The sequence below is a fragment of the Poecilia mexicana genome, unplaced genomic scaffold (genome assembly GCF_051168715.1).
Source record: "Poecilia mexicana isolate PSO_F unplaced genomic scaffold, ASM5116871v1 scaffold_21, whole genome shotgun sequence".
Classification (NCBI taxonomy): Eukaryota; Metazoa; Chordata; class Actinopteri; order Cyprinodontiformes; family Poeciliidae; genus Poecilia; species Poecilia mexicana.
Window position 1 is genome coordinate 977,593 of NW_028263390.1, and position 25,548 is coordinate 1,003,140.

General features: G+C 41.8%; 2 protein-coding genes across 2 annotated transcripts; both read left to right on the top strand.

Annotated features, from left to right (window-relative positions):
• Positions 1–4,757: 4,757 nt before the first annotated feature.
• On the top strand, positions 4,758–10,796 carry LOC106914514 (NLR family CARD domain-containing protein 3-like). Its single transcript, XM_014981352.2, has 8 exons — positions 4,758–4,797; positions 6,146–6,440; positions 6,608–8,378; positions 8,471–8,644; positions 9,183–9,353; positions 9,444–9,617; positions 9,709–9,755; positions 9,899–10,796. The coding sequence occupies exons 1-8, from the start codon at positions 4,786–4,788 to the stop codon at positions 10,450–10,452; spliced, it is 3,198 nt and encodes a 1,065-aa protein (XP_014836838.2). The 5' UTR covers positions 4,758–4,785; the 3' UTR covers positions 10,453–10,796.
• A 3,577-nt stretch (positions 10,797–14,373) lies between these two features.
• Positions 14,374–18,706, top strand: LOC106914510 (photoreceptor outer segment membrane glycoprotein 2-like). The gene is made up of 3 exons (XM_014981351.2): positions 14,374–15,171; positions 18,037–18,283; positions 18,358–18,706. The coding sequence occupies exons 1-3, from the start codon at positions 14,591–14,593 to the stop codon at positions 18,610–18,612; spliced, it is 1,083 nt and encodes a 360-aa protein (XP_014836837.1). The 5' UTR covers positions 14,374–14,590; the 3' UTR covers positions 18,613–18,706.
• The last annotated feature ends 6,842 nt before the right edge of the window (positions 18,707–25,548 follow it).

Here is a 25,548-nt window from a genome sequence, read left to right on the forward strand (position 1 = left end):
ATACACTGTACACTATTATAACTTAAAAAATACTGTTGAGTTAATTAGAATAGTTTACTTCAACTAACTGGGATTACTACAATAGACTGTTTACAATGTATGAATAAAAACAGATGTGCAATACCAGCAGAAATGTTATTTAAAATGAGTAAAATTGTGTAAATACCAGCAGGCATGTAAAAACAGATTAACACAGGATGCAGCAGTCTGTCACTGCAGGTCAGCAGCAAATTCAATGGATCATGATGGTTTGATAAAAATCTGAAATTTATTGCAGTGGATTTCCTGCAAATGCATGTTTCATTTTACTAATTAACCAGTTCAGTTCAGTAACATGGATTGTGTTGCACTTCCAACTAAAGCTTTTCTAAATAAAAGACAAGAATTCCTACAGTTTCTTCATTGTACAGTCAAATGTTAATTCAATCTATTTCCAGCAACAAGAACTTCATACTGTAAAAATACCAGAAAACATTGTGATTAAATATGTCAGTAAAAAACAAACATCTGAGTACGCACGCTTCAGGAACATCTGTGGCTGGTTTTATTGCATCAGTGCTGCTAACATACTTTCTGCTGCCTTTCTGACAAGCTTGTTTTAGTACATACACATTTTATTCATAAAATTGGTCAAACTCGTGTTTTTTTTACAAATATGTTTACCCTGGTATCATGCTCTTATTTCGAAGGCTCAAATCCAGTGCGCGGAAGTTGGTCTATGCTGTTGAACGAGGACGTTACAGATCTGTGCGTCTCTCCCAAAAGAACACGCATGCCCCGCCCTCCTGCACCGGAAACGCTCCAGATACATGACGTCATGTGGTGATTGACAAGAGCTGAGAGAGACTGGTACACACACACACACACACACACACCCCCACACACCCCCCCCCCCCCCCACACACACACACACACACTGACATCATCATGTGACATCATCTGAACAATTAAGTAAACAAGGAGCTTCACTTGTTTTCAGATTTAGTGGATGAAACGAATCAGGACAAATAATCACATCGAATTAAATTACAAGATTAGTTGCACAATTTTATCTGTACCTATTTAATGAAGTGTTTTTGATTAACATTTTATTTAAAATCTTGCAGATTTTTTAGATTTTAATCCTTCAATAAACATTTCTGGTGTTAGTTAATTTATTAACAAAGTCAATTTAAAAAAATTATATTTTATAAAGTCAGTTTCTTCATTTCAAGAAAATATTTTATGCAGTAAAAAACGTTTTTGCAGTTATTTATATTTGAAAGGGTTTGTTAAGATTTGGAAAGTAAAAACATATTTATTAAATGTAAAAATAAGTTTTTTAAAAATGTAGAAATATAAAAAATATATATACAAATAAATAAAATAGTCAACATAACAGAAAAGAAAATCTCAGGTTTTCTGAAGCATAAAAATTAGACATAAAAATGTAAAAGTTATTAATTTAAATTAATAAATTATAAATTAATTTGTAACTACAGTTATGCTGTGGGTCTTAATTTTGTGACTTTGCATCTTTTATTTGACCTCAAATTCTAACAATATGGACAAAACACACATTTATTTAATAGAAAAAAAACACAATTGTTGCATACGAGCAAAAAAGAGAAAAGATTCAGATTAAATTTGATTTTAGTCGTGAATCTGATCATGTTGGTGACTCATATTTGTGTATTTAAGATTTAATTTGACTGATTCAAAATATTCTACAATATGGTTCGATAGGAAGATTTATTACAAATATAATGTCAAGACATTTTGTAATTTTCCTGTTTTACTGTATTTTAAGAGTAATTTGTCATATTAGTTGTTTTACCGCCAGTGGCCACTAGAGGGAGCTGGTAGCTCGGTGTGGCGGCAGCAAACCGCTGAAGTAGCTGCCGGTTCTGACCGTGATTCTGGCCGGTTCTGGTCCGGATCAAGAAGCAGCTCTCCTACCCGTCACACCCTGAGGCTCAGGTGAATCCTGCAGCCCGTTTCCGTTCCTGATGATTCCGGATCAGTGGGGAACGGTTCCCGGACTTCATTCCTGAGGAGCCGGAACCGGTCGGACCGCTACGCCGGTCTCATTTCTGCAGAACTTCAGACACGTGATGGCGTCACAAACACGCGCTTCGATCTCTGAGCCGCAGGTGGAGGCTGCGTATCTTCACGGCTTAAAGAAATGTTTATTTATGTTTGATGTCTCATTTAAATCAATCAAAGTCCTTCTGAACATTTTCACAGTCCAGAACCTCAATCTGACCTGCGGCTTCAAAAGTAAAGATCTGAAAAGTGTGGAGTGTATTTAGCCCCTGTCTCAGAACCGCCTCTGGCTGACGGGTTTCCTCCATCTCCAGTTCAGCCAGTCTGGATGGAGAACATCAAGTCTTCCACAGAATGTCAGTTGGTCAATGTCTGGACTTGGACTAAACCATCCCATAATACCTCTGGCTGTACGCACTGGGTGGTTTTCCTGCTGGAAAGTAAGTCAAGACGGTTGAGGTTAACTATCTATCTATTGATATATCGATCGATCTATCAATCAATATTATCATATGATAATATGTTTGCCTATAGATAGGCAATAGACAGATCTATCTATCTATCTATCTATCTATCTATCTATCTATCTATCTATCTATCTATAGTTAAAAACTGTTTTTTGAGATTTCCAGAGAAACCCTCATCTTTCATTGTTTATCACCATGAAATGAAATAGAAACATCGATGCTATCACTGCTGAAGTCCAGCAGATTTTTCCTGGTAACAGATAAAATCAGTAAATATTCATCAGAACTGTCTGAAAATCAAACAAATGTTTGAGCAAACTGGCTGAGCAGAATCAGTCGGACTGATTTCAGGCAGCGTGACGCATCAGTCAGTATGAAACCGCTACTGTAAAATAATTCCTGTTTGTGTCACCGTGTTTCCATGGCAACGTGCTTTTATTACTGAAATATAAATATACTGCTGTCATACAACAAGCTTTTCAAATCTCAACATTTTTTCGCCCATCATTTACCTGGGACGGTTCTGGAAGGTCGTTAACCACGAAGAGCCGATTAAAGTTGAAAACTAACAGCAATAATTTGGTTTATTTAGTCTAAAAGAAAAAACAGGAGCTTTTATGTCAGTCATTTTTTCACCGACTTATTAATTCATTTATAAATGTCACAGTTTCAAACCAAATATTTCATTAAAAAGCTAAATACTTAGTTTAACTATGTATTAGTTGCCATGGCAACGGGAGGGGCGGAGCTTCAGGAAGCCTCATAAAATGTTTCTAAAAAGTTTGATCAAAGTAAGTCACGTCAGAAACAGCAATCTGGGTTTAGTTGATTTTACAGTGAAGTTTTTTCATTAAGTTTGTGTTGAACGTGGAGGAGGAACTGAAGTTCATCTTCTGTCTGCAGAGCCTGGAACCACAGCCAGGTTTCTGAGGAACTTCAGTTACAGATAATTTAGCAACTGCTGGCAGAAAAACCTGATGACAGGTTTTCATTTTCACTCTGGTTCTCATTCCAACAGCACATTCCACTACAATCAGAAACATTTCAACCTCAAACTGTTAATCCTTCGTTGGCTCCACTGATTCAGTTCAAACTGTGCGAATGCGACGCAAACCGACGTTTTCACCCCCAAAAATCTGATCTGTGCCATTTCTATACGGGGAACTAAGAAGTATCAAACTAAATATTTAGCTTCATAACTAGATATTTAGTTTGCTAAGTAAATATTTAGTCTAAATATTTAAGTTTAATTTAAGTATTTAGTTTGAAGGTAAATATTTAGTTTGTTAACTAAATATTTACCTTCAAACAAAGGGTTAATTGTTTGTGGTTGAAATGTTTTTGATGGTGGTGGAAAACCAGAGTGAAAATGAAAAATTCTCGTCAGGTTTTCCTGCCAGCAGACGGTTAATAATCTGTAACTGGTCTGAGCTGAAGGATGAACCAAGTTCCTCAGAAATCTGGCTCTGATTCCAGGCTCTGCAGGAAGGAGAAGACGGCCGTTACGGCCCTGGGCCCTGGGCCTTGGCGCTGGGCCGCAGGTGTTGCTTTGTCTGGCTTTGTGCTCCTCCCCGCTGCAGGTGGAGGAGCACAAAGATCCATTACAGATCCATTGATGTGGAGAGCAGAGAACTTGAACCCGACTGTCTCCGTCTTCTGTGTCGCCTTCAGCCTCCACTTGACGCTTGTGGTGTTTGTTTCCAGGCCTCAGCTCTCCTCCCTTTTTGCACATTTGCGTTTGTTTTTGCACTTCAACACTTCCATATGCACTCATACAACACATCCAAGCATCTGCATTACACCACTGATACTGATATCCACAATCCATTGTTGTTTTTGGTAATAAATATAAATTTGTTTGCACTTTAACCCTGCATGGTTTCCCGTTTTGTTATGACCTTGAGCCAGTCGTAACAACGACGTCTTTCAGGCAACAGAGAGACTCAACTGTTCAGATTAATGAATTACAGAGAGAATCAGTCTCAGAAGATGAAAACATGGAAACATTTCACATAAAATAAGAACTGAAATCCCATTAGAGGTTCATCAGATCCATGTTCAACACAATAAATAACTTCACTGTAAAGACGATAAAACCCTGTTATCCTGTTTCTGACATCAGTTCGTTTGATCAAACGTTTTAAAAAGATTTTATGAGGTGTCCTGAAGCTCCGCCCCTCCCGTTGCCATGGCGACGAGGTCATCATGCTGAGGATATGAGTCGGCAGTGACAGATGAACCAGCAGCAGAAGCTCTGGGGTTTTGGTGTCGGTGTTTGTTCTGCAGCTCAGGGATGATGAGGAAGGTAAGACCGTCTCACCTGGACCAATTATTTATGCCATCAATCCATATTTAACACGTCGGATCTGACTTTAAACTACAACAATGAAAAGATTGCAGAAGATATTTGGAAAGATTTGTGGTTTCTAAGCAAACAATCAGAGTTCAGTGAGCAAAAAAAGACATTTGTTGATAAAACTCCTGTTATTCTTTGGGTGAAGGATGTTTTCTTTCTTTCTGTGGGATTATAAAATCAGAACAGATTACATAAACTCAAAATGGATCTGGGTGTTTTGGGTGCAATTAAGGCACTGGTAATATAAGCTTTTAACAAACAAAATGATTTCAGAAAGGCCTTTTTTTTGTTCAAAGGAAAGGTGCTTCAGCAACAAGTCGTGTGTCTAAATGTCAGCAATCTCTCTAGATGTTTTTTCTTTGCTTGGTGCCAATAATTGTGAACAGATTAAATTTTTTCACATCATCCTACCTGGTTGTAAAGAAGCTAACTCGATGTACAAGATGGCTGTTTCTCATAAAAAGCTAAAGCCTGAAGCTCCATGCAGTAATTATCGGAGATGATCAGCCTTATTGCTCCACTGCTGTGTGTTTGGAACGGTTACATTGAACTCGCATAAAAAAAGCAGGCAAGCAACTTGTTATGTGAGTCGGGCACAGAAGGATGGAATTCACTTTTGCTTTGATTTGATGACTGATGTTCTCATGCATAACTGATAGCTGTTTTATAACAGGAATGCTTAGTCATTGCAACGAAGTGTTACTGAGAAAGTCATTGATGTTGCAAATACAGTTCATATTTTAAGGCTGAAACATTTAACTTAGAACATTAATCGAAGTTAAAACAAAGAGAAGATAGATATGCAATAATTGTAAGCAGTTATTAAAGGATCCAAGACTGTGTAAAAAAGCTTGTAAAAATATTTAGCTGTAACAAGTTTTAACATGCTGTTTTCTTCAGCAGTGGAGTCTTGTGCAGTGAGTGTAAATAGAAGTCGTTACATCCAAGTGTGTTGATTATTGTTTTCATGGGAAAAACTGCAGCGTTTCTGAAACTCTTCCCATCAGATGTTCTACAACTTTGATCGTTCTTTTGACTTCTCTGGCAGAACCTTTGTTGAAATAACTTTTATTTATTCATGTATTTATTTCTAACATGATAGCAGTATAAAATAACAGATACCAATTATACTAATGATACTGGTACTAATTTCAGGAACCTAATTTTGTAAAATCAGGTTCTTTAGACAGAATAAGACTCCAACAGCACTGGAACATTTAAAAGTTTAGAAATACAGCTATAATCATTGCCATTAGTATGATTTGCAACAGTATCCCATTTTAACCCTCATTCACAGGCAAAGCAGGGTGCTGTCCCAGCGTCTGAGGAGCTGGTTCTGCGAGCGCTCAAAGATCTTGGAGATACTGAGCTGAAAGAGTTTAAATGGTATCTGCAAAAGTCGGAGGTTTTGGGAGACTTCCCAATCATCCCAAAGAGTCGAATAGATAAAGCAGACCGGACTGACACAGTGGATCAGATGATACAGACCTACTGTGAAAGTACTCTGGAGGTGACCAAAAAGGTTTTAAGGAAGCTTGAGCGTAACGACCTTGTTCAGGTTCTGGCCGGCCAAAATGGGGAACCAATGTCAGGTATGTGGATTAACTACTTCTGGTCATGAAAGATCCATCACAGGACATTCAAAATGTAAATACTGGATGTGGTTTAGGACTTACACAGATGCTGAAGTTTATTTTAGTAGCCTTCTCGTTTAACAAAACATAATCTCATTGATTTTGTCCATCATTGTTTCCTTCAGAGGGTTTTGCTGACTGCCAGCAAAATCTCAAGTCCAGGCTTTTGAAAAAGCTGCAAGGTTCAGTGGAAAAACCCAAAAAGGGCGGAAAATCAAAAGGTCAAGAGGAAATCTTTATAGAAATGAACTTGACAATAAAAGAAACCGAAGAATTCAGCACAGAACATGAGATCAGGCAGATTGAATCCGCATCCAGGAAAACAGCCAAACCAGAAAAAACCATCAGATATGATGATATATTTAAAAGCCACTGTAGAACAGGTAAACCAATCAAAATGGTGATGACAACTGGAATGGCCGGCATTGGGAAAACGGTCCTAACGCAGAAATTTACACAAAACTGGGCTGAAGACAAAGCCAACCAAGACTTCCACTTCACATTTCCACTCAGCTTCAGAGAGCTGAATGCTGTGAAAGACAAAAAGTTCAAGTTGGTTGAGCTTATTCAACAGTTCTTTCCTGAAACCAGAGAGGTCGATATCTCCAACTCTAAGGAGTTCCGGGTCATTGTCATCCTTGATGGTCTGGATGAGAGTCGACTTCCACTGGACTTCATTAGTAACAAGAAAGTCACTGACCCTAAAGAGTCTGCTCCAGTGGACGTGCTGCTGACAAGCATCATCCAAGGAACTCTGCTTCCCTCTGCAAACATCTGGATAACCACACGTCCTTCCGCTGCCAGCCAGATCCCTGCCAAACATGTTGACCTGGTGACTGAAGTTACAGGGTTCGATCATGCTCAGAAACTGCAGTACTTCAGGAAGAAATATAAAGATGACAAACTGGTCAGCAAAATCATGCCTTACATCAACGCATCCCAAAGCCTGAAGACCTTGTGCCACATGCCAGTTTGCTGTTGGATCACTGCCACAGTCCTAGAAGACCTGCTGAAGAACAGAGAAGAAGAAGAACTCCCGAAGACTCTGGCTGAGCTCTACATCAGATTCTTGCTGGTCCAGTTCAGACAGAAGGCCGTAACAGAGGCAGAGACACAGTGGAATCCGTCATGCAAGGAAAAGATTCTAACTTTAGGAAAACTGGCTTTTGAGCAGTTGCAAAAAGGCAACCTTGTATTCGACCAATCAGACCTTAGAGCATCTGGTATCAATATTAAATCGGTGTCAGTTTTCACTGGAATGTTTCCTGAGATCTTCAAGGAAGAAGGCGAGCAGGACCAGGCCACGGTGTTCTGCTTCACCCATCTGAGCGTTCAGGAGTTCCTCGCTGCTCTGTACGTTCATCTCACTTTCATGACCTCACAGGTCAATGTGCTCGAAGAAGTCCAGTCAAGTTGGATTGTTATGCTAGCAAGACGCAAATCCAATCCCTACAACACTGCTGTTGACAAAGCCTTGCAAAGTCCAAAAGGAGACCTGGACATGTTTCTGCGCTTCCTCCTGGGTCTTTTGGTGCCGTCCAGCCAGAGTTTGTTAAAAGGTCTGGTCAAAGAAACTGAAAACAACACCCAGGTCATCCAGGAGGCAATCAAGTACATCAAGGACAAGCTTGATGCTGAGCTGCCTACAGAACAGAGCATCAATCTGCTTTACTGTCTGAATGAACTTAATGACAATTCTCTGGTGGAGGAGATCCAAAAGTTCATGAGTTCAGGACGTCTTACTGTGGATAACTTGTCCTCTGCCCAGTGGTCTGCCTTGGTCTTCATCTTACTGGCCGAAAAAGAAATGGACATGTTTGACCTGAAAACGTACTCGTCTTCAGAGGAGGCTTTTATGCGATTGCTTCCAGTGGTCAGAATTGCAAAGAGGGTTTGGTACGAGACAAATCTCTATATTTTCTTTAACCAACTGTTTAAAATAACATTTAATACTTAAGAACCGTATTTCTGTCTTCCTTCCTTTTCAGTCTGAGTGCATGTGACCTGTCACAGAAAGGTATCGAAGTTCTGTCTTCAGTTCTCAGCTCCCAGGACTCCATCCTGAAAGAGCTCGACCTGAGCTACAACAACCTGGGAGATGCAGGAGTCGGCCAACTGGCTGTTGGACTGGAGAGCACAAACTGTTCACTTGAAACTCTCAGGTTAGGATAAAGCTGTCTTCCTGAACTGGTTATTTCATGAATAAAGTATTTGTTTCGACAGCAATAACTGCATGCCAACGTAGCAACAGTCACAGTAAGGGGTCCAGGGTTCTCCTCTACAGCCCTTTCTCCATTGACGTGGCTTTAACCAGTTCTTTCCCTCTCCACCATGGCCAGATTCGTCTCCATTTGCAGATACATCATGGCTCCTCCCTGTTTGTTGGAGCCATCCAGTGGGACCTAGCAGGGCATAGCATGCAAGCAATCTGACTGGCAGCAATGGTAGATTGACCTGTGGAATCTGTGATAAGACCATCTGTAGGGGTTACGCAGCATGCAGTGTCCAGCCACCTGGTTATCTGCTGGCTGAGACATTGATGTAGCAGTTTGTCTCTGAGGAAAATCTTCCAAATGTACTAGGAGCTGTTCAGCCTAGTACCATTCTGTTTCAAATGATTTCTTACATTGCCTCTAACAATACCTTCCTTAGAGGTACTGTTGCTTTCTCATGATATATGTGACTGGTTCTCTTATTCAGGCTGAGCGGCTGCAAGTTGACATGGAAAGGTTGTGACACTCTGGCTGCAATCATCAGCTCCCAGTGCAGCCTGAGGGAGCTGGATGTGAGCAACAACGATCTGATGGATTCAGGATTGCAGAGTTTGTCTGGGGGTCTGGAGAATCCTCAGTGCAAACTGGAAACTCTCAGGTCGGCCTCAGCAGCCTGATCTACGGCCAGTTAAATGTCACTTTTACACTTGAATATATTTAAAATGAACACAGAGCATGTTGTGTTTAGGATCTCTGGCTGCCAGGTCACAGAGGAAGGCTGCCATTATCTGGTCACTGCGCTGAACGTAAATCCGTCACATTTGAGAGAGCTGGACCTGAGCTACAACAATCCTGGACACACAGGAGTCAGTCTGCTGTCCAGCGGCGTGAAGCATAAAATGTGCAGACTAGAAACTCTCAAGTATGAAACTGGGAATAACTGTTTGACATTATTTTAAAGTCTTTGCTTTATGAATTTAAGCCATTAAACTGATGTGTGTTGATTCCTGCAGAGTGGAAAACTGTGGAGAACAGAGGATGAAGTCGGGCTTAAAGAAGTGTAAGATGAATTTGGCCTGTTGGAAGAAACTCTTTGCTGCTTTGAGGGTCTTTCATGAACCACAAAATAAATATTGTACATGGTTTACATGAACTTAAGAAGCAATAATGATGATGAATAATGTTTGGCTGCTTGTTTTTTAGATGCTTGTGTGATTGAATTTGACCCGAACACGGCTCACAGGAACCTGCAGCTGTCAGATGACAACAGGAAGGTGACTGTGGTGAGGGAGGAGCAGCCGTACCCTGATCACCCAGAGCGCTTCGACTACTGCTGCTGGCAGGTGCTCTGCAGAAACCCGCTGACTGGCCGCAGCTACTGGGAGGTGAAGAGGGAGGGACCCGTGGTCATCGCCGTGAGCTACAAGCGAATCAGCAGGAAGGGGCCCACGGCCGACTGCAGGCTGGGCTGGAACGACCAGTGCTGGAGCCTGGTCTGCACCGAAAGGCAGTACTCCTTCTGGCACAACAAGAAGGAAACGGTTTACACCATGCCGTACGCGTCCCTCATGTCCTGCAGAGTAGGAGTTTATGTAGACGTCCCTGCCGGCATCATGTCGTTCTACGCCGTCGCCTCTGATGAATTCTACCACCTCCACACCTTCCAGACCAGCTTCACGGCGCCGGTGTTCCCGGCCTTCGGGTTTGGGTTCGGGTACTGGTCCTACGACTCCTCCGTGTCTCTGTTCGAGGTGTAGCTGACTGAAATAAGACGTTTGCTGCCAGAGCCGAAGGTCTTTTTGTTTTCTTTCATTTATGATTTACCAAAACAAACAAAAGAACAACTCTGGTGTTATGTGGAGTTTTCTTACTAAAGAAGCTAAATTTGTTCAGGTGAGGGGTTGTTAAAATAAAACGTTCTCTTCAATCGTTTTTAAAACCTTGTTTGAAGTTAATATTTGTCAATCGGCTCAAATGACTTTCAAACCTTTTCAGTTTATCTCACTAATAAAAATGAAGCTCAGCAGAAAAACTGTTGGTGTTTTTATGGATTCAGACAGGATTTGTTTATTTCAATAAACTTTATGAATTTTGTGCTTTATGTCTGAATTTGTGTGATTTAGTTGTTTGTCCAGATTTTTATGCTCTACTGGTTGTATGGATTTATTATGTTCCTAAATCGAAAATGACTGGAAGGGTTTTGGACGTGTTGGAGTTCCTGACCAGAACCCGAACAGAACCTGACCAGAACCCGAACAGAACCTGACCAGAACCTGACCAGAACCTGACCAGAACCTGACCAGAACCAGACCAAAACCCAAGTGTAAATTACCTTGAGAAATAATGCCGAAAAATGATCAAATGTTAGAAGCCATGCATGTCATAGAAATGGATCAGAACCAGAGTTACATTCACCGTCCAGCGCCGGTCCACTGGGCTCCTGATGGACGGAACCAGGAGAGAGAAGGACTGGAGAGTTCAGCTTTTATTCTCCTCTGCTGCCTGTTGGCTCCCTAAAGGGAAATTAATCAGGTTCAGTTAATCAGGTTCAGTCCAATCAGGTTCAGTTAATCAGGTTCAGCTAATCAGGTTCAGTTAATCAGGTTCAGTTAATCAGGTTCAGCTAATCAGGTTCAGTCCAATCAGGTTCAGTCCAATCAGGTTCAGTTAATCAGGTTCAGCTAATCAGGTTCAGTTAATCAGGTTCAGTCCAATCAGGTTCAGTTAATCAGGTTCAGTTAATCAGGTTCAGTTAATCAGGTTCAGCTAATCAGGTTCAGCTAATCAGGTTCAGTCCAATCAGGTTCAGTTAATCAGGTTCAGTTAATCAGGTTCAGCTAATCAGGTTCAGTCCAATCAGGTTCAGTTAATCAGGTTCAGTTAATCAGGTTCAGTTAATCAGGTTCAGTTAATCAGGTTCAGCTAATCAGGTTCAGTTAATCAGGTTCAGTTAATCAGGTTCAGCTAATCAGGTTCAGTCCAATCAGGTTCAGTCCAATCAGGTTCAGTTAATCAGGTTCAGTTAATCAGGTTCAGCTAATCAGGTTCAGTTAATCAGGTTCAGTTAATCAGGTTCAGCTAATCAGGTTCAGTCCAATCAGGTTCAGTTAATCAGGTTCAGTTAATCAGGTTCAGTTAATCAGGTTCAGTCCAATCAGGTTCAGTCCAATCAGGTTCAGTTAATCAGGTTCAGCTAATCAGGTTCAGTTAATCAGGTTCAGTTAATCAGGTTCAGTCCAATCAGGTTCAGTCCAATCAGGTTCAGTTAATCAGGTTCAGTCTATTTACATGTGACTGCTGGCAGTCGTACATAAACATGGTTATGTCAGCTGCAGTGTGTGTGTAAGCAGAAGGAGAGACAGAGGAACAGGCAGAATCCATACCAGACATCTGATCCTGTAAATCTTGTTGGTTTAAGGTGAATAAAATGAAAAGTGGTGATGCTGATATGTTGTGTGTCTGTTCTGGAGATGTTAGTTTATCCGAGTTTCAGCTGAATTACACTGTAAACGTGCACAAAGCACCGTAAATAATGACAATGTTAAATATTTCAAGCTGACTTTTGCTCAGACATAAATTTAAAACATATGAAGATACCTACACAATATTTACTACTTATGAATTGTAGCTACAACAGTCTACAAACAGAAATCCAAGCAGACGCCCTGCCCTCATGCTAACTAGCCTAGCATGCCACTGAACACTGTTGCTCATATTTTTCATAGGGACAGAAAAATGGAGCTGCTGACTTCAACTTGTGCTAAGTTTGTTAAAAGGTACAGACACAAGCTAAATATATGAAAATCTCTCTAAATATGTCACTTCACTTATTAAATGCTGGTGAAATGCAGGCTAACACTAGTCTGTAGCTAAGCTAGCTAAGCTAACAGGTTCATAATCACACATTTAGTATACCTACCTCTCTCGAAGTATTGAGTTACAAATTAACACCTTCTTTTGTCCTTCTTCTCCTTCTTTCTTTTTTGAAAACCTGATTTCATTACTACTGTCCTTCTTATCTTCTACTGTCTGTTTTTAGGTTTGGAAATGGTAACCTTTAATTTTTACTGCCAGAAACAAGTAAAAACAAAGATATCTTTAATTTTAGTCCTGAGATGAGCTGCACGAAATGGGCATCGTTCTGTACTTCTGACACTGGCAGGCAGGTCCAGCATTACAGATGCACTTTATGACTGAATGCAAGATGAGTGGATTCACTTAATTCAGCTTCCTGCTAACAATCGAACTGATGGTGGGAGATTTTGCAGCTTACAACAAGCCTGATTAGCAGTAAGCAGATTACACGTGCAGCAGGGGAAGTTAACCCGGCCTTCCAGAAACGCAGCGTTTGCTTCATGGCTCAAACTGCGGCAGATCGAACTTTTCCAGGGGGTAACGGCCGTCTGGTGTGAACGCAGAGCACAGCGATTAAAAACGGCTCCTCCTGGGGAAGAGACCCGCTTCAGGTCAGATTTAAACGTTTCTGTTTCCTGTTGCTGTTTTTTGATGCAGTAGACTCCTGTATTTCACATTAGTTAGAATGTTTCACTGTTTGTGTCTCTCATTTTGTACATGAAATGACCAGAGACCCGTCCTAATCAGACGGGTCTCTGATTAGGACAGAAACCCGTCGGCGTTGTAATGAAAATGTTCCAGAAGTGAAACTTTGACCCTGTTCTTTGTCTGCAGTTCCAATGTGCTTGCTGTCTTTGGAGTTGTGGAGAACCTAAAATACTTCATTAAGCTCCTTATGACACCCTGCTGGCAGCTTCGGCTGCTCCTCTTCCTCCTCCATCTTGGAGCATTCACTCAGACAAAGGCTACACCGACTGGACCTCTGACAGCTGGACCCTTGTGGACCAGAAGCACCGGCCGGGTGCTGATCGGTTAATCTCACAGCAGTTCTGTGGGTTGAAGTCATTCGCTGTGCTGAAGAGTCGAGTGTTTCCGTCCAAATCCAAGAGAAAGCAAGTTGCTCTCTATCCTGGAACGGTTTACTGTTTGAATTGTATGTAGGTGAAACATAATCATCTGTATTTTACTGCTGCCTTCACCTTCACAAAGCACTGCTGACCTACTTTTTAGAAATATTGTTTGTGATGTACGAAAAGTTTTCAGCCTTAAAGTGTTTTGAGCTGAAAGCCTTATTCTGTTGGAATGAGAAATTTGGAGAAAATCTAAGATAATTAACAGATCAGAACCCAGTGGTGGGTTCATTCATTTGCTAATTGCAGAGCTAATTTTAGCACTTTAGCATGTTAGCGTTGGCTAACTTTGAAAACATTTAGCACACTTAGCTTCCCCTAATTTAAATTCCAACATGCTAGGTAACTTGGTGTTTAGTAAACTTTCAGTTAAATAAAGCTTGACATCGGTGTTTAAGGTTTATTATCAACTCTGAATAATAAGATAGTTAGCCATTTAAATTCATGCTCTTATTTTGAAACGCATTAAGGCTATTTAGTTCCATTTCCTCTTTTTTCCAAATAATTTTATTTCAAACAAGAAATAATAAACAGACTGTTGAGAACAAGAAATAAACATAAATACAATATATAACAGCATTATTGAACATGTAAATTTATAATGTCAAAATTAAATTGGTGCTGAAGAGTTGCACTCTTTCAGGGGCAGATATAATTTGAATTGAAGTTAGCGCTTTAGCATTAGCGGAACTAAAGGTTAGCGCTATTAACTGTTTAGCTAGCATTGCCCACCACTGGCAAAAGATATTTAGGAACTTTGTTCAAGAAGCAGTTGTCATGTTTGAGACCCTGGAGATGTTCATGGTCAAACACCAGCTGGTGGTTTTGGTTCTGCAGCCTTGAGGCTCTCCTGGAGCTGACCATGTTCGGTTCCTCCTGGACGTAAGTCCCTCTGAAGCAGAGGGCCGACATGGCAGTCGGAAAGATCACCTTCACCAAGACTGAAAGGGAGAAGCTAGCTGAAGTCCTCTGGCTGCTCAACTGGATCTCCGTGGTGACTGGAGCCATTCTGTTTGGACTGGGCTTGTTTCTCAAAATAGAGATACAGAAATGGCAGGAAGTGATGTCAGAGCAGGGGATTCTCTACGTGCCACACATGCTCATCACCACAGGACTAGCAGCCTGCGGCATCAACTACCTCGGCAGTAAGATCTGCCTGGACTGCGCTGACACTAACAAGTTCCTGCGCTGGAAGCTGGTGATGATGCCCTACATAGTTTGCACCTTCTTCTTCACTGCCTGCGTCCTGGCGGGGGCGCTCATGTGCTACAGTATTCGGAGTCAGCTGGAGGAGGCCCTGTACCTGGGCCTGAGGAACACAATGCGTTTTTACAAAGACACGGACACACCTGGCCGCTGCTACCTGAAGAAAACCCTGGATCTGCTGCAGATCCAGTTCCAGTGCTGCGGGAACACCGACTACCGGGACTGGTTCCAGATTCAGTGGATCAGCAGTCGCTACCTTGACATGACCAACAGCGCTGTGGTGGAGTAAGTTTAATCAGAGCTACTGAAAGACTTTTAAAGTTCTGTAATTTCCCGTTTTAACTCAGCTGTGGCGGTGTAGAGCAGGGTATCCTTCAAGTTTTAGTTCTCTCCCTGGTTCAACACACCTGAACCAATCGGTCGCTAGCAGGTCTGCAGAACATTGACATGCAGAGAAGATAGTAACTACCAGGGTGGTGAACCAGAGAGAACTAAAACATGGAGGATTCCAGCCGTTAAGACTCCATGCATCCCTGGTGAGGGATTCTTAAAGATCTCTGAAGAAATCTTTTTGCAGAGTATGAAGTGGTGCCAAGTCTTGCTTAAAGAGTTACAATCCATTGTCCTGGCATCTCCAAGACGTCTAAAAGCCCCAAAAATCTCTTGTGTCCAACTTGACAGACATGGTCCATTGTGTCTGATGATGGAGATATGAACCACTCCTGAAAGAGCAAGGATGGGGAGCTCCGTCAGACTCTGGGTTCTTGGATTGGAGGTGTTGCTCAGTTGAGGTAGTTCAGGTCACGATGCGTCCTGAAGATCTCCCTGTGGAGGTTTTCCAGGAAAGTCCCACCAGAAATGAACTCCTGGGATCACTGGGTTGTTCCTGGCATTTTCAAGGCACTCACAATGCCTTGTGTCTAAGTTGGTTGACAAGCTGTGGTGCTTAGTGGTGCTTGGAGTGGTTCAGCTCCTTCAAAGGCTCTCTCATACTTCATCCAAAGTGTCAAAATCAGCTCTCATTGACACAGTTGGGTGACAAAAATTGGCCCAGGAATCCCTTAGACTGAGCTGGAAGACCAGCCTTATGTAAAGCGTTGTGTGATTGGACAGATGTTTGTGGATCAGCATCCTGATTCCCAAGTGATGGTAAGAGAGAGCAGGAGATGGATATGAGAGACGAGGCCTTGTTTGCAGAGCAATTTGGATTTGCCGTTTCGTCTATGGTCGTCAGATAAGAATGATGACTGAAAAATAAGATCATAAACACACCAAAGGTCAGATGAATTCAAGTCTCAAGGTAGAATAAAGACGGAGGAACCTCTGAGTTCAGCTTTGAACATCTGAATATGGTAACATGTATGATGAGCAGGTTGTGGGTATGTCCCAATGGTGGGAGACCCAGAACCATTTGCAGGGATTACAAATGCCTGCTGGGAATCCCTGGGAATGCCTGGGAATCCCTGGGAATGCCTGGGAATCCCTGGGAATGCCTGGGAATCCCTGGGAATGCCTGGGAGTTCCTCAGCATGACCTGGAGAGTGTTTCTGAAAAGATGTCTGGGTTTTCCTCCTGCACCTGCTACGCCATGTGACCACATGTTGAATAAGACAATGGATGGATGGAGGTGGACAGCAGTAAATTACCAGTAAAACGCTGTTAGGTATTCACTGGGTTGTTATGTCTAGAGATGTTACACATAACACTCATGCTATTGTTTCCTCTACTGTTGCCTTCAGTAATGATTTATGACATTCTCTTTCAATAACACTAAATGTGAGAAGTCACATACTAAAAAAGCTTGTCTTTGAGAATTGGTGCTTAAAAATGAATCGGTTTAAATGAGTCTGAGTCGATTCTACGTTTCAGGATTTTCCGTGACAGACATGCATTTCTCCACAGGAGAGTTTTATCCATGACGGAGACGTTTGCTGAACTGTTGTGGAAATTTGTCTGCAGAGAAAGTTTTAGCGAGGCTGTTTTAAAGACGGAGAACAGCCGATTCTCAGACTGAGGTCACCGGTCCACTGCAGATAAGATACTGAGGTCAAAGGATTAATCAGGAGGGTTCATGTCAGGTTTAGATCTCAGAATAACCCGTCTGTACTGCAGTCAAATGATCAGGTACCGTCTGGACTTATGCAAACACACGGTGAGAGGTCTTGATCTTACCTCTGTAAGACCTTGTCCAGGCTTTCTGAAGGTCTCTCAGTAATTCTTCTTGACTGTTGACATTTTGGTCATTTTTAGTCAGGCATCTTAAAACTGATGGTTCTTTCAAATTGTTTAGTTGCTTTTTAAGGCAATGGCTTTTTGAATCCAAAGTTTGTGGCTCTGTATCATTCGGAGATGGTTTTGAGATGAAGTCTTTATATGGTAGATCTTAGTTTTCTGTCCATCAGTCAAATTATTTTTATAAACAAACTGGATTCACCAGAGTGGAAGCCACGTGTTTGTGGAGTGTAGGGATCTCAACCATCGGTGAAAAGCTAAAAATGTGAGATTTGATGGTTCAAACACCAACACTAGCCGGGTCGTTGACTTCCTACACAGTTCCAGTCTGGGATTTCTCTCTTTGAGCTCAATCAGCAAACAGAAGACGGAGTTGTGAACGATGATGTGGAGAACTATAGTCTATGCAGTGGCAGCACAGAAAGTGAACAAAGTCACTCAGTCTGTGTTCATCACGCGACCAGATGCTGACCAATTAAAATCAGACTAAGAGTAAAACTTCAGCGCTTTCAAGATGTCGTTCAGTTCAGCATTTCTCTCTTCACAGTGGGGATTGTTGTTCATGCAAACGCAATTTCAGATCTAGCTTCATGGCGTAGATTGCTGAAGTCACAGCCAAACATTAGCGGTTGGGTAAAATCAGACCGAATCGTTTCAAACTTCAGCAGAGTCAACGCCTCCAACAAGCCATCGTCTCTCCACAGTCGAAGGTCCAGTAAAGCTTAGAGCAATGGGCTGGTTTCTGTCAGCTGCTAACTGGTTAGTTATCCCCTGGTTCTGGTTTTAAGTTGTTTCCTTTAGTTAGAAACAACAGATAAACAGTGAAAATGTTTATTCTTCTGCCCCAGACGGTCAAAACGACTGAATGGAGTGATGCTACTGTGAACTGGAGGAGAAATGCTTCTGTGTTTTCTGCAGCCGTGTGCGCAGTAACGTGGAGGGGAAGTACCTGATGGACAGCGTTCCCTTCAGCTGCTGCAGCACCCTGTCGTCCCGCCCCTGCATCCAGCACAACCTGAGCAACCCCGGAGCGCATGCGCACTACGACGAGCAGAGCCAGCAGCTGAACCTGTGGAGGCGAGGCTGCCAGCAGGCCCTGCTGGACCACTACACCGGCACCATGCAGTCCATCGGCCTCACCGTGCTGCTCATCTGGCTCTTCGAGGTAACCTGCGCTGCGCCCTAAACCCAACAGCAGAGACTTTTTCACTCTAAAGCGTCGCTGCTTTTCTCTGCCAGCTGCTGGTTCTGACTGGAGTTCGGTACCTGCAGACGGCCATGGAGAACGTCATCCGGCTCGGGGATCCGGACTCGGAGTCAGAGGGCTGGATCCTGGAGAACAGCCTGGCGGAAACAGCCTGCTACAACTTCAGCATCATCAAGAGCCTGGGGAAGTGCTACCAGGTGGACGACGACCCGAACATCAACGTCCCGACGGCGGCGGCTGACCAGGAGGCTCCGTCCGCCCAGGTCCAGGTCAACGTGACCTCCTGACCCCAGACCCGCTCTGATCTGGAGAACTCCATCGATACGATCTGCCTTCAGAAAAAAATACTGCAGCAAAATACAAATATTTGACTTTTATAAAGATTTGAGGTTTTTTACTCTTGAACAAGAAAGACGTGAAAATGTTCAGAAACCAAATACAGACGGTGCTAAAGCAGAAACAAATATCCGAGGCTTGAATCCAGTCCTTCCTGCCGGGATTTTAAATGATCTGTCCTGGTTGAGCCTCTGGTTCCCAGTGACGGACAGACGACGGGTCCGGTCCGAGGAACCGTTAGTAAAGTTACACAGTGAAAAGGTAACAGCAATAATTTGGGTTATTTACAGAGTGTTCATTTTTCACCATGTTATTCACACATTTATAAGTGCCACAGTTTCAAACTAAATATTTAGCTATTTAATTAACCAACTAATTGTTTAGCTCTGAGCTAGCTAAGTACTTAGCTCATTAATGACATGTTTACTTAGACATAAATATTTAGCTGGTTAACAACAAAAAGTGTTTGATGACTCAATATTTATCTAGTTCAAAGATAAACATTTAGCTAACCAACTAAATATTTACCCTTGAACTACATAAATACATAATTAGTAAGCTAAATATTTAGCTTGCTGATTACATATTTAGTCTAAAAAAATTAATTTTATATTAACAAATAAAATGGTGAAAATATGAGTTTGAAATATGAATTCCCATTTTTGTCTCCACTGCTAGATAAGCTAAATTGCTGCTATAACATTTTGATTGTGTAAACTTACAACAGAAGCCAAACATTTTCAGTTTGACGTCATCCAATAAAAACGGGTCAATTACACTTTGCTACCAGAGGGGGCGCTGAGTGCTTGTTGGGCTCCAGTTACCACAAAGCAACAAACTTCAGAAAATCTTTACATAACATTTGGTCTGTCATGTCCACTGAGGTCCTCAAAAAAATCTTTTTTTATTTACCACTAAATTAATATTTATATTTATAATTTATCTACATTGAGAGCAAAATGAAACCAAAGTCAAATTCCAGTTTTGTGGACAGACTGGCCAATAAAATGGATTCTCTGAAGAATTACAGGAAGGATTTTAGGTTGAAATGTTGCTGCTGCTTTTTTCCTCCATGATGCATTCTTCCTCTGTTTTTAAATCATTTCTGCTGTTAGCTGGAGCTGCTGAAACGTCACATTAAATCATTTCCATGAGTCCAAACAGAAACGGGAGTCGCTGCAGCTCCTTCTGCTCCTTGTGCTTCATTCCTCAATAAAGATCACGTCTTTCCTTTCTTCATTATTTTAAAATGATGTTTTAAATTTATCTGATGATGTATTTCACATCAGGTGTTTCTACCTGTGGTTTAAAGAAAATAACATTGATTCCAACATGAAAACAAGAAAAAGTGACGTAAAAACAATGTTAACAGTCCTTCTGCTGTGGAAACTCAATGAAATTATTTGTATTTCTGTTTTTCCTGCTGTGTGAGTTTCACAGAAGAAGGAGAAAAACTCATTTTGAAGCCTGATAACAGATGATAATTATTCATAACTCAGACACATGAAGGCTGCAGCAGGAACCGACTGAAAAGCTCTGAAGCTTCAGAAAAAGGTCGTCTAGCGCCCCGCTGTGGAGGAAGAGGAAACTGCATCGTCTCACCTGAACAAAGCAGAAACAAAAACGAGTTTAAAAAGAAGAAAACCGTTTCAGTGCATTAAAGTAATTAATTCAAATGTTTTCTTCCTCAGCTTTCTGATTAGTTGCCAGTCAAATTCATCAAAATGTTTTGTTTCTCAAACTGACATAGAAAACATGAAATGGAAACAATGTGGAGCCAAAAACCTACGAGCTGGTGACATTTAAATACATTTGAAATCAATTTTATGTATGAATAATAAACAATATTACATAATTCATAATCCAAAGTGAGAATTGTGGTGGGGAAATTTATTATCAGGTAATATAACATAAAAATCTGATAATTAAATTTTCCACCACAAAACTCCTGGCCGACTAAAATCAGGTTTGTGGCCACATTTACGCTAAACGCAATAATTATTGAATAGTGAATAAAGGTGGAAAAAAACAAGTCTGGGTTTGAAACGGAGAAGCAAATACTATTTGGGGGCCAAATGGAAAAGTTGCTGAGGTTGCTGGGTATTTATTATCAAAAACCAGCTGGATGTTTTGTTTTTAAAAACCCAAATGAGAAAAAAAAACTTATGAAAAATGTAATTTTTGTATAATAATTCCCCAGAGAAGATCGACCCCAGCAGCTCAGACCCAGAGGAGGCTCCAGTAAAAGTAGCAACTTCAACTTTTTTACACGAGTAAAGGTAAAAATATCCGTCCAAGAAATGATGCCAGTAAAAATATATTTGGTAAACCGTCTACTCAGCTGATCAAATGATCAGTTATTTAATATTTAAAAATTACACCAATAGGCGACCAAAATGTAAAGTTAAGTAAAATTTTTTGTATCTCTAGGACTAAAATAACAATAATTCATATAAATAACAAAAAACAACAAAATCAGGCAAAATGAATTTTTTTCACATAATTTTCTTTCAATAAAAATCTTATGAAACTTTAACAGAAACTGCAGGTTTGAGTCTGTCTGGTGGATTTTTGATTAAAACATGTTTGTTTTTCATTCAGTGGGAAGAAAATCCAGAAATTTTATTCAAGTAAGAGTAAAAACATTTCATAATCAAGTAAAAGTTAAAAGTACAACATAGTAAAAATACCTCTAAAAGCAGTAGGAGTACATTCTTAAAAAAAGTTACTCAAGCAAATGAAACTGAGTATCTGGCCACCAGCTGCACAGACATTAAATTATGACTTTTTTTACTTAACATTAAACGTTGCAGGTTTTCTGTTGTCTATGTTCAGATGCTTCATGGTTAATTTCCGGTTCTTTTGGACCCGTTAGCAGCTGCAGGCGGTTCGTTGGTTGTTTTATCCTGGAAGAAATCAAACTGGTTCTTTAAAATCTGTCCGCCAGGGGGCGCCAGAGATCAGCCAGTTTTCTCTCTCTGAGCAGAAAAGTTGCGTCTGTCTCATATTTTCAGTCAGATTATTTGTAGATCAGTGTCGGTGCAGGACATGTTCAGCCAATCACAGCCCTCTCTCAGGGAGACGGTTGTCATGGAGACGGCCACGTGGCTCCCGATGCCCCAGATTATTCAGCTGCCCCCCCCCCTCTCCTTTGCCTTCCTTTCATTGCTCGTTTTGTTCCTCATGTCAGGATTTTCTCCTTCTTGTCTCTCTGACGTTTCAAACGTCATTTTCCTCTTCATCCTCGATTCTTTGACTTTTAGGAATTCCTGAAACCATCCCTCGCTCCGTTCTTCTCCCCCTTTTCTTTTCTCTCTCTCCTGATGGATGGATGCAGCTCCTGTTATGCAATCCTCAGCCAATCAGATTCCTTCAGTGTGTGACATCACAGAATGGAGGCCGGGGTGGGACATTCATCAATAACAACGTTCTTTGCAGATGTGTGTGTGTTTGAGCTGGTTGGTTGCCATGGTGACGGCGATTAAACGACCTCAGGTTTCTCCCTAATCGACCACGGTCACCTCCTCGTCGTGTCCCACAATGCACCTGTGACAAGGTGTTGCATAACTGCAGCAGAGCGCAAGGCTCAGCCAATCGGAGCAGACAAAGTCACGCAAGGACAGATTCCCTCATGCAGCCATGAGCTGTGAGAACCATTAGCTCCACCAGTGAGACCAGTCTGATCAATCACAGCGTCGATGAGCATCACCAGTTCTGGTCCAGAGGTCACGACCTCATACCTAGAAACAGGAAGTGCCTCCTCTCACTTCTGCAAAGGGAAGGAAACAGATCGAGCGCTGAAGGTCAAAACGCCTGGAAGAGAAAAAGCTCAGGACCAGTTCCCCTAAAAACTCAGAAAAACGTCTGGACTTCCTGTTTCAGACGGTGTGGACTTCCTGTTTCAGACGGTGTGGACTTCCTGCAGAAAGGCCCAGTTCTGGGAACACTGGAGAGGCTCCAGTTCAAACTGGTTCCTCATCTGGAGCTCCTCATGTTTTCAAAACCTCAAAACAAAGTCATTGATCGCTTCATAGTGGTTCATATCGACAAGATGGCCGCCTGACGGCGATCTGTGGGACTAGAGGCCATCAGAGGACAAGAAGAGAAGCTGAACTGTAAACCAGTTCCATCTCTATTTTTTAGTGCAAATTGAGTCATTTTTGTGTAATATTGTGTTTTAATCCTGTAATATTTGGCCTAAAACGCCTCAGTGCTGCCCTCTTTCAGTTGAATGGTGGTACTACAGTTGAATTTTCCTATTGGTTCCAACAGTTCTACATCACCCAGCCACACATTCAGGTTAAAACCATCCAGTCACACGCCTGAAAAAATGTCGCTGGATTTACTGAATTTTGAAAAAAAGATGTTCGATTTGTTTCTAGTCACTTTTTTGAAAATATGTCACAAGAAATGTCATTAAATTTTCTGCGGGTCCTCACCTTTACTTTCTCCTCTAATCCCACACCTGGCCACGCCCCTCCATGTATCTTGGCTCCGCCCACTTTGCTTAACATTTTCTAAAACTGCCTGGACTCATCGGACCAGTCAAAGTTTTCACGTCTGTTATTTTAGATTTTATGAACCTGTGTGAACTGGAGCCTCAGCTTCCTGTTCCAGCAGGCAGCGGGGCAACGACAACTCTGTGTGTGTGTGTGTGTATTGGTAATCAATTGTTGTGTTAGTCCTGGTATCAATAAGTCTGGAAACCAGTTTGAACCACCAAACACTAAGGTCAGAGGTCAGGGTGTGAGAGCGGTGATTGTTATGCATCGATGACCTCATCTCCTCCAGCTGGTTGTCATGGAGATGAGACTCATAAGTGCGGCCTGAGCGCAGCAGGAGGCGTAGCTGAAGGACGGAGTGTGAAGGGCAGAGAAGAGGGAGAAGCTGAAGGTGTTCTGATCGGCTGATCGGTAATCTGCTGCTCCCGTGTGTGTGTGTGTGTGTGTGTGTGTGTGGATTATCTCATTAGCTGTGTTAATGACGGCAGCTGCTGCAGCCTCGTGTTTCTCCTCAGTGAAAACAGACCTGAGGTTCTCCAGGCTGGAGAAATGAATCGATTCGACCCAAATGTCCCAATCGGCTCATTTCTCTGAGTATTTATGAGTTTTAAATGGAAAATTACAATTAAATCTTAAGAAAAATTTATTTGACTGAATTACATTTTATTTCCTTCTTTTCCGCTTTTCCCAGTTTGGGGAACTTTCCTTATTTGAAACACGGCAGATCATGACTTGTGATCAGAGCAAAGTAATCTATGTGTTAGTTATATAAACAGCTAGAGGAGCATAAATAGTTTAAATAAGTTTACTTTGAATAACTGGTTGTCCAGGCATCTGGTGGATCCGTCCCACTTCTCCAGAAGTGGCTGTAAAAACCCAGAACTTCTCATTTGCTGTCCGGTTCACGGCTAAGCTACGTTAGCATGCAGCGTGAAGCTGGAACAGCAGAACCAGGCGAAATGGGCCCCATGTGTTCGGCCCGGGAGACTTTCCATACACATCAGGTTCTGCTGAGGGTCGAAACGAAGCTCCTGCCTGGTTGGGTCCCGACGCTGAGCGATGGACCAGCCAACGATCTGAAGCTTCAGGATTCATCAGGCTGGACTTTTTGATGGCAGGAAGTCATGAGGCTGTTTTAAGAGTTTATTCTTTTTAGATCATTGCAGAATGGAAATGTTCTGCATGTGTCGCTCAAGTTATGTTAAACTAAACTACATTATTACTAATTAAATAGATTTAAATACACATTTCAAGCAACTTCACAAGGCCTGGAAAAGCATCGTTAACATTAGGAAGGATGTAAATCGCAAAACTTTGTGATTTAATGTTTTACGTTGAAAATGTTAAAGTCTCATTCACCTGCAGGTTTACTCTGCATTATTATTATTAATAATGATAGTAACAGTAGTAATGTGGAGGGACTGAACACGCTTCCTGCTCAGGTTTTTGGGGTTTAAGCGAATGAATCGTTGGGTCGTCATTAAAAACACATTTAGCAAAATGCAACAAGATAAAACGTCGAGTCAGCTCTGATTAAACTACACTGTGACTTAGGTTTTTAAAACATCACATGCCTGGTTGTGTAATTTTGCGCCATCTTGCTGAGATTATCTGCGTTGCGTTGATCTGCTGTGATAACTGTGATGTAACTGCAGATTAAACTTCCTGGGTTTGTCTCTTTAAACAGAAATAAAAGCTTTCCTCATGGTGATCAGGAGTCTTGGTCGTTTCCCTCCTTCCTTCCACCTTGTTGCTGAACAAAGCGGTCATGGTCGCTGACCACCGGTTGCCTAGTAACCAGGCTCTGAGGGTCGACGCTCAGATGGACGAGGCGACAGCGAACGCTGCGTCTGCTGACAGCTGCTGTTCAAAAGCTGCCAGCAGGCTTTGTTCACTCACATAAAAACTTTACTCAGCATGCAGGACCACGACTGGAGCGGCCCACCGGCTGAATGAGGCCGTGGCGTCATCAGCGCCGAGCGCAGGAAACGCCTCCACAGCTTTCCTTCTGGCACGTCCTCAGCGATATTAACCAAGACCAATCAGTGGCGTCTGGGCCCGTATCCGACCCAAAAGAACTTGAACTAGTAGTTCACATACCGCAGAAAAACAGGTGAAGAATATCAAAGTCCTGGTGGAAACGAAACCTTCAGCCACTTCCTGTTTGGCTGCAAAGAATGGAAAAACACTTCCTCCAGTGTTTTGAAGAAATCATTTCTAATGATGATCCGTTAGGAGATTTCAAAGATGTCGTCCTACTGAGATGTTTTTGGGTTAACGAAGATCCTTCCTGTGCAGTTTGGATTAAATCAGATCATGAATGTTTGATTTAAAACCAAACGTACGAAACGGCGACACGTAGAGATTCACCACCAACACAACCCA

Excerpts from the sequence above, each read along its gene's own strand:
- LOC106914514 (XM_014981352.2), top strand. Across the intron at positions 8,379-8,470 it reads AGAATTGCAAAGAGGGTTTG|TCTGAGTGCATGTGACCTGT; the intron begins GTACGAGACAAA and ends CTTCCTTTTCAG. Across the intron at positions 9,756-9,898 it reads GAAGTCGGGCTTAAAGAAGT|ATGCTTGTGTGATTGAATTT; the intron begins GTAAGATGAATT and ends CTTGTTTTTTAG.
- LOC106914510 (XM_014981351.2), top strand. The coding sequence starts at position 14,591 with ATGGCAGTCGGAAAGATCACCTTCACCAAGACTGAAAGGGAGAAGCTA. Across the intron at positions 15,172-18,036 it reads ACCAACAGCGCTGTGGTGGA|CCGTGTGCGCAGTAACGTGG; the intron begins GTAAGTTTAATC and ends TGTTTTCTGCAG. Across the intron at positions 18,284-18,357 it reads TGCTCATCTGGCTCTTCGAG|CTGCTGGTTCTGACTGGAGT; the intron begins GTAACCTGCGCT and ends TTTCTCTGCCAG.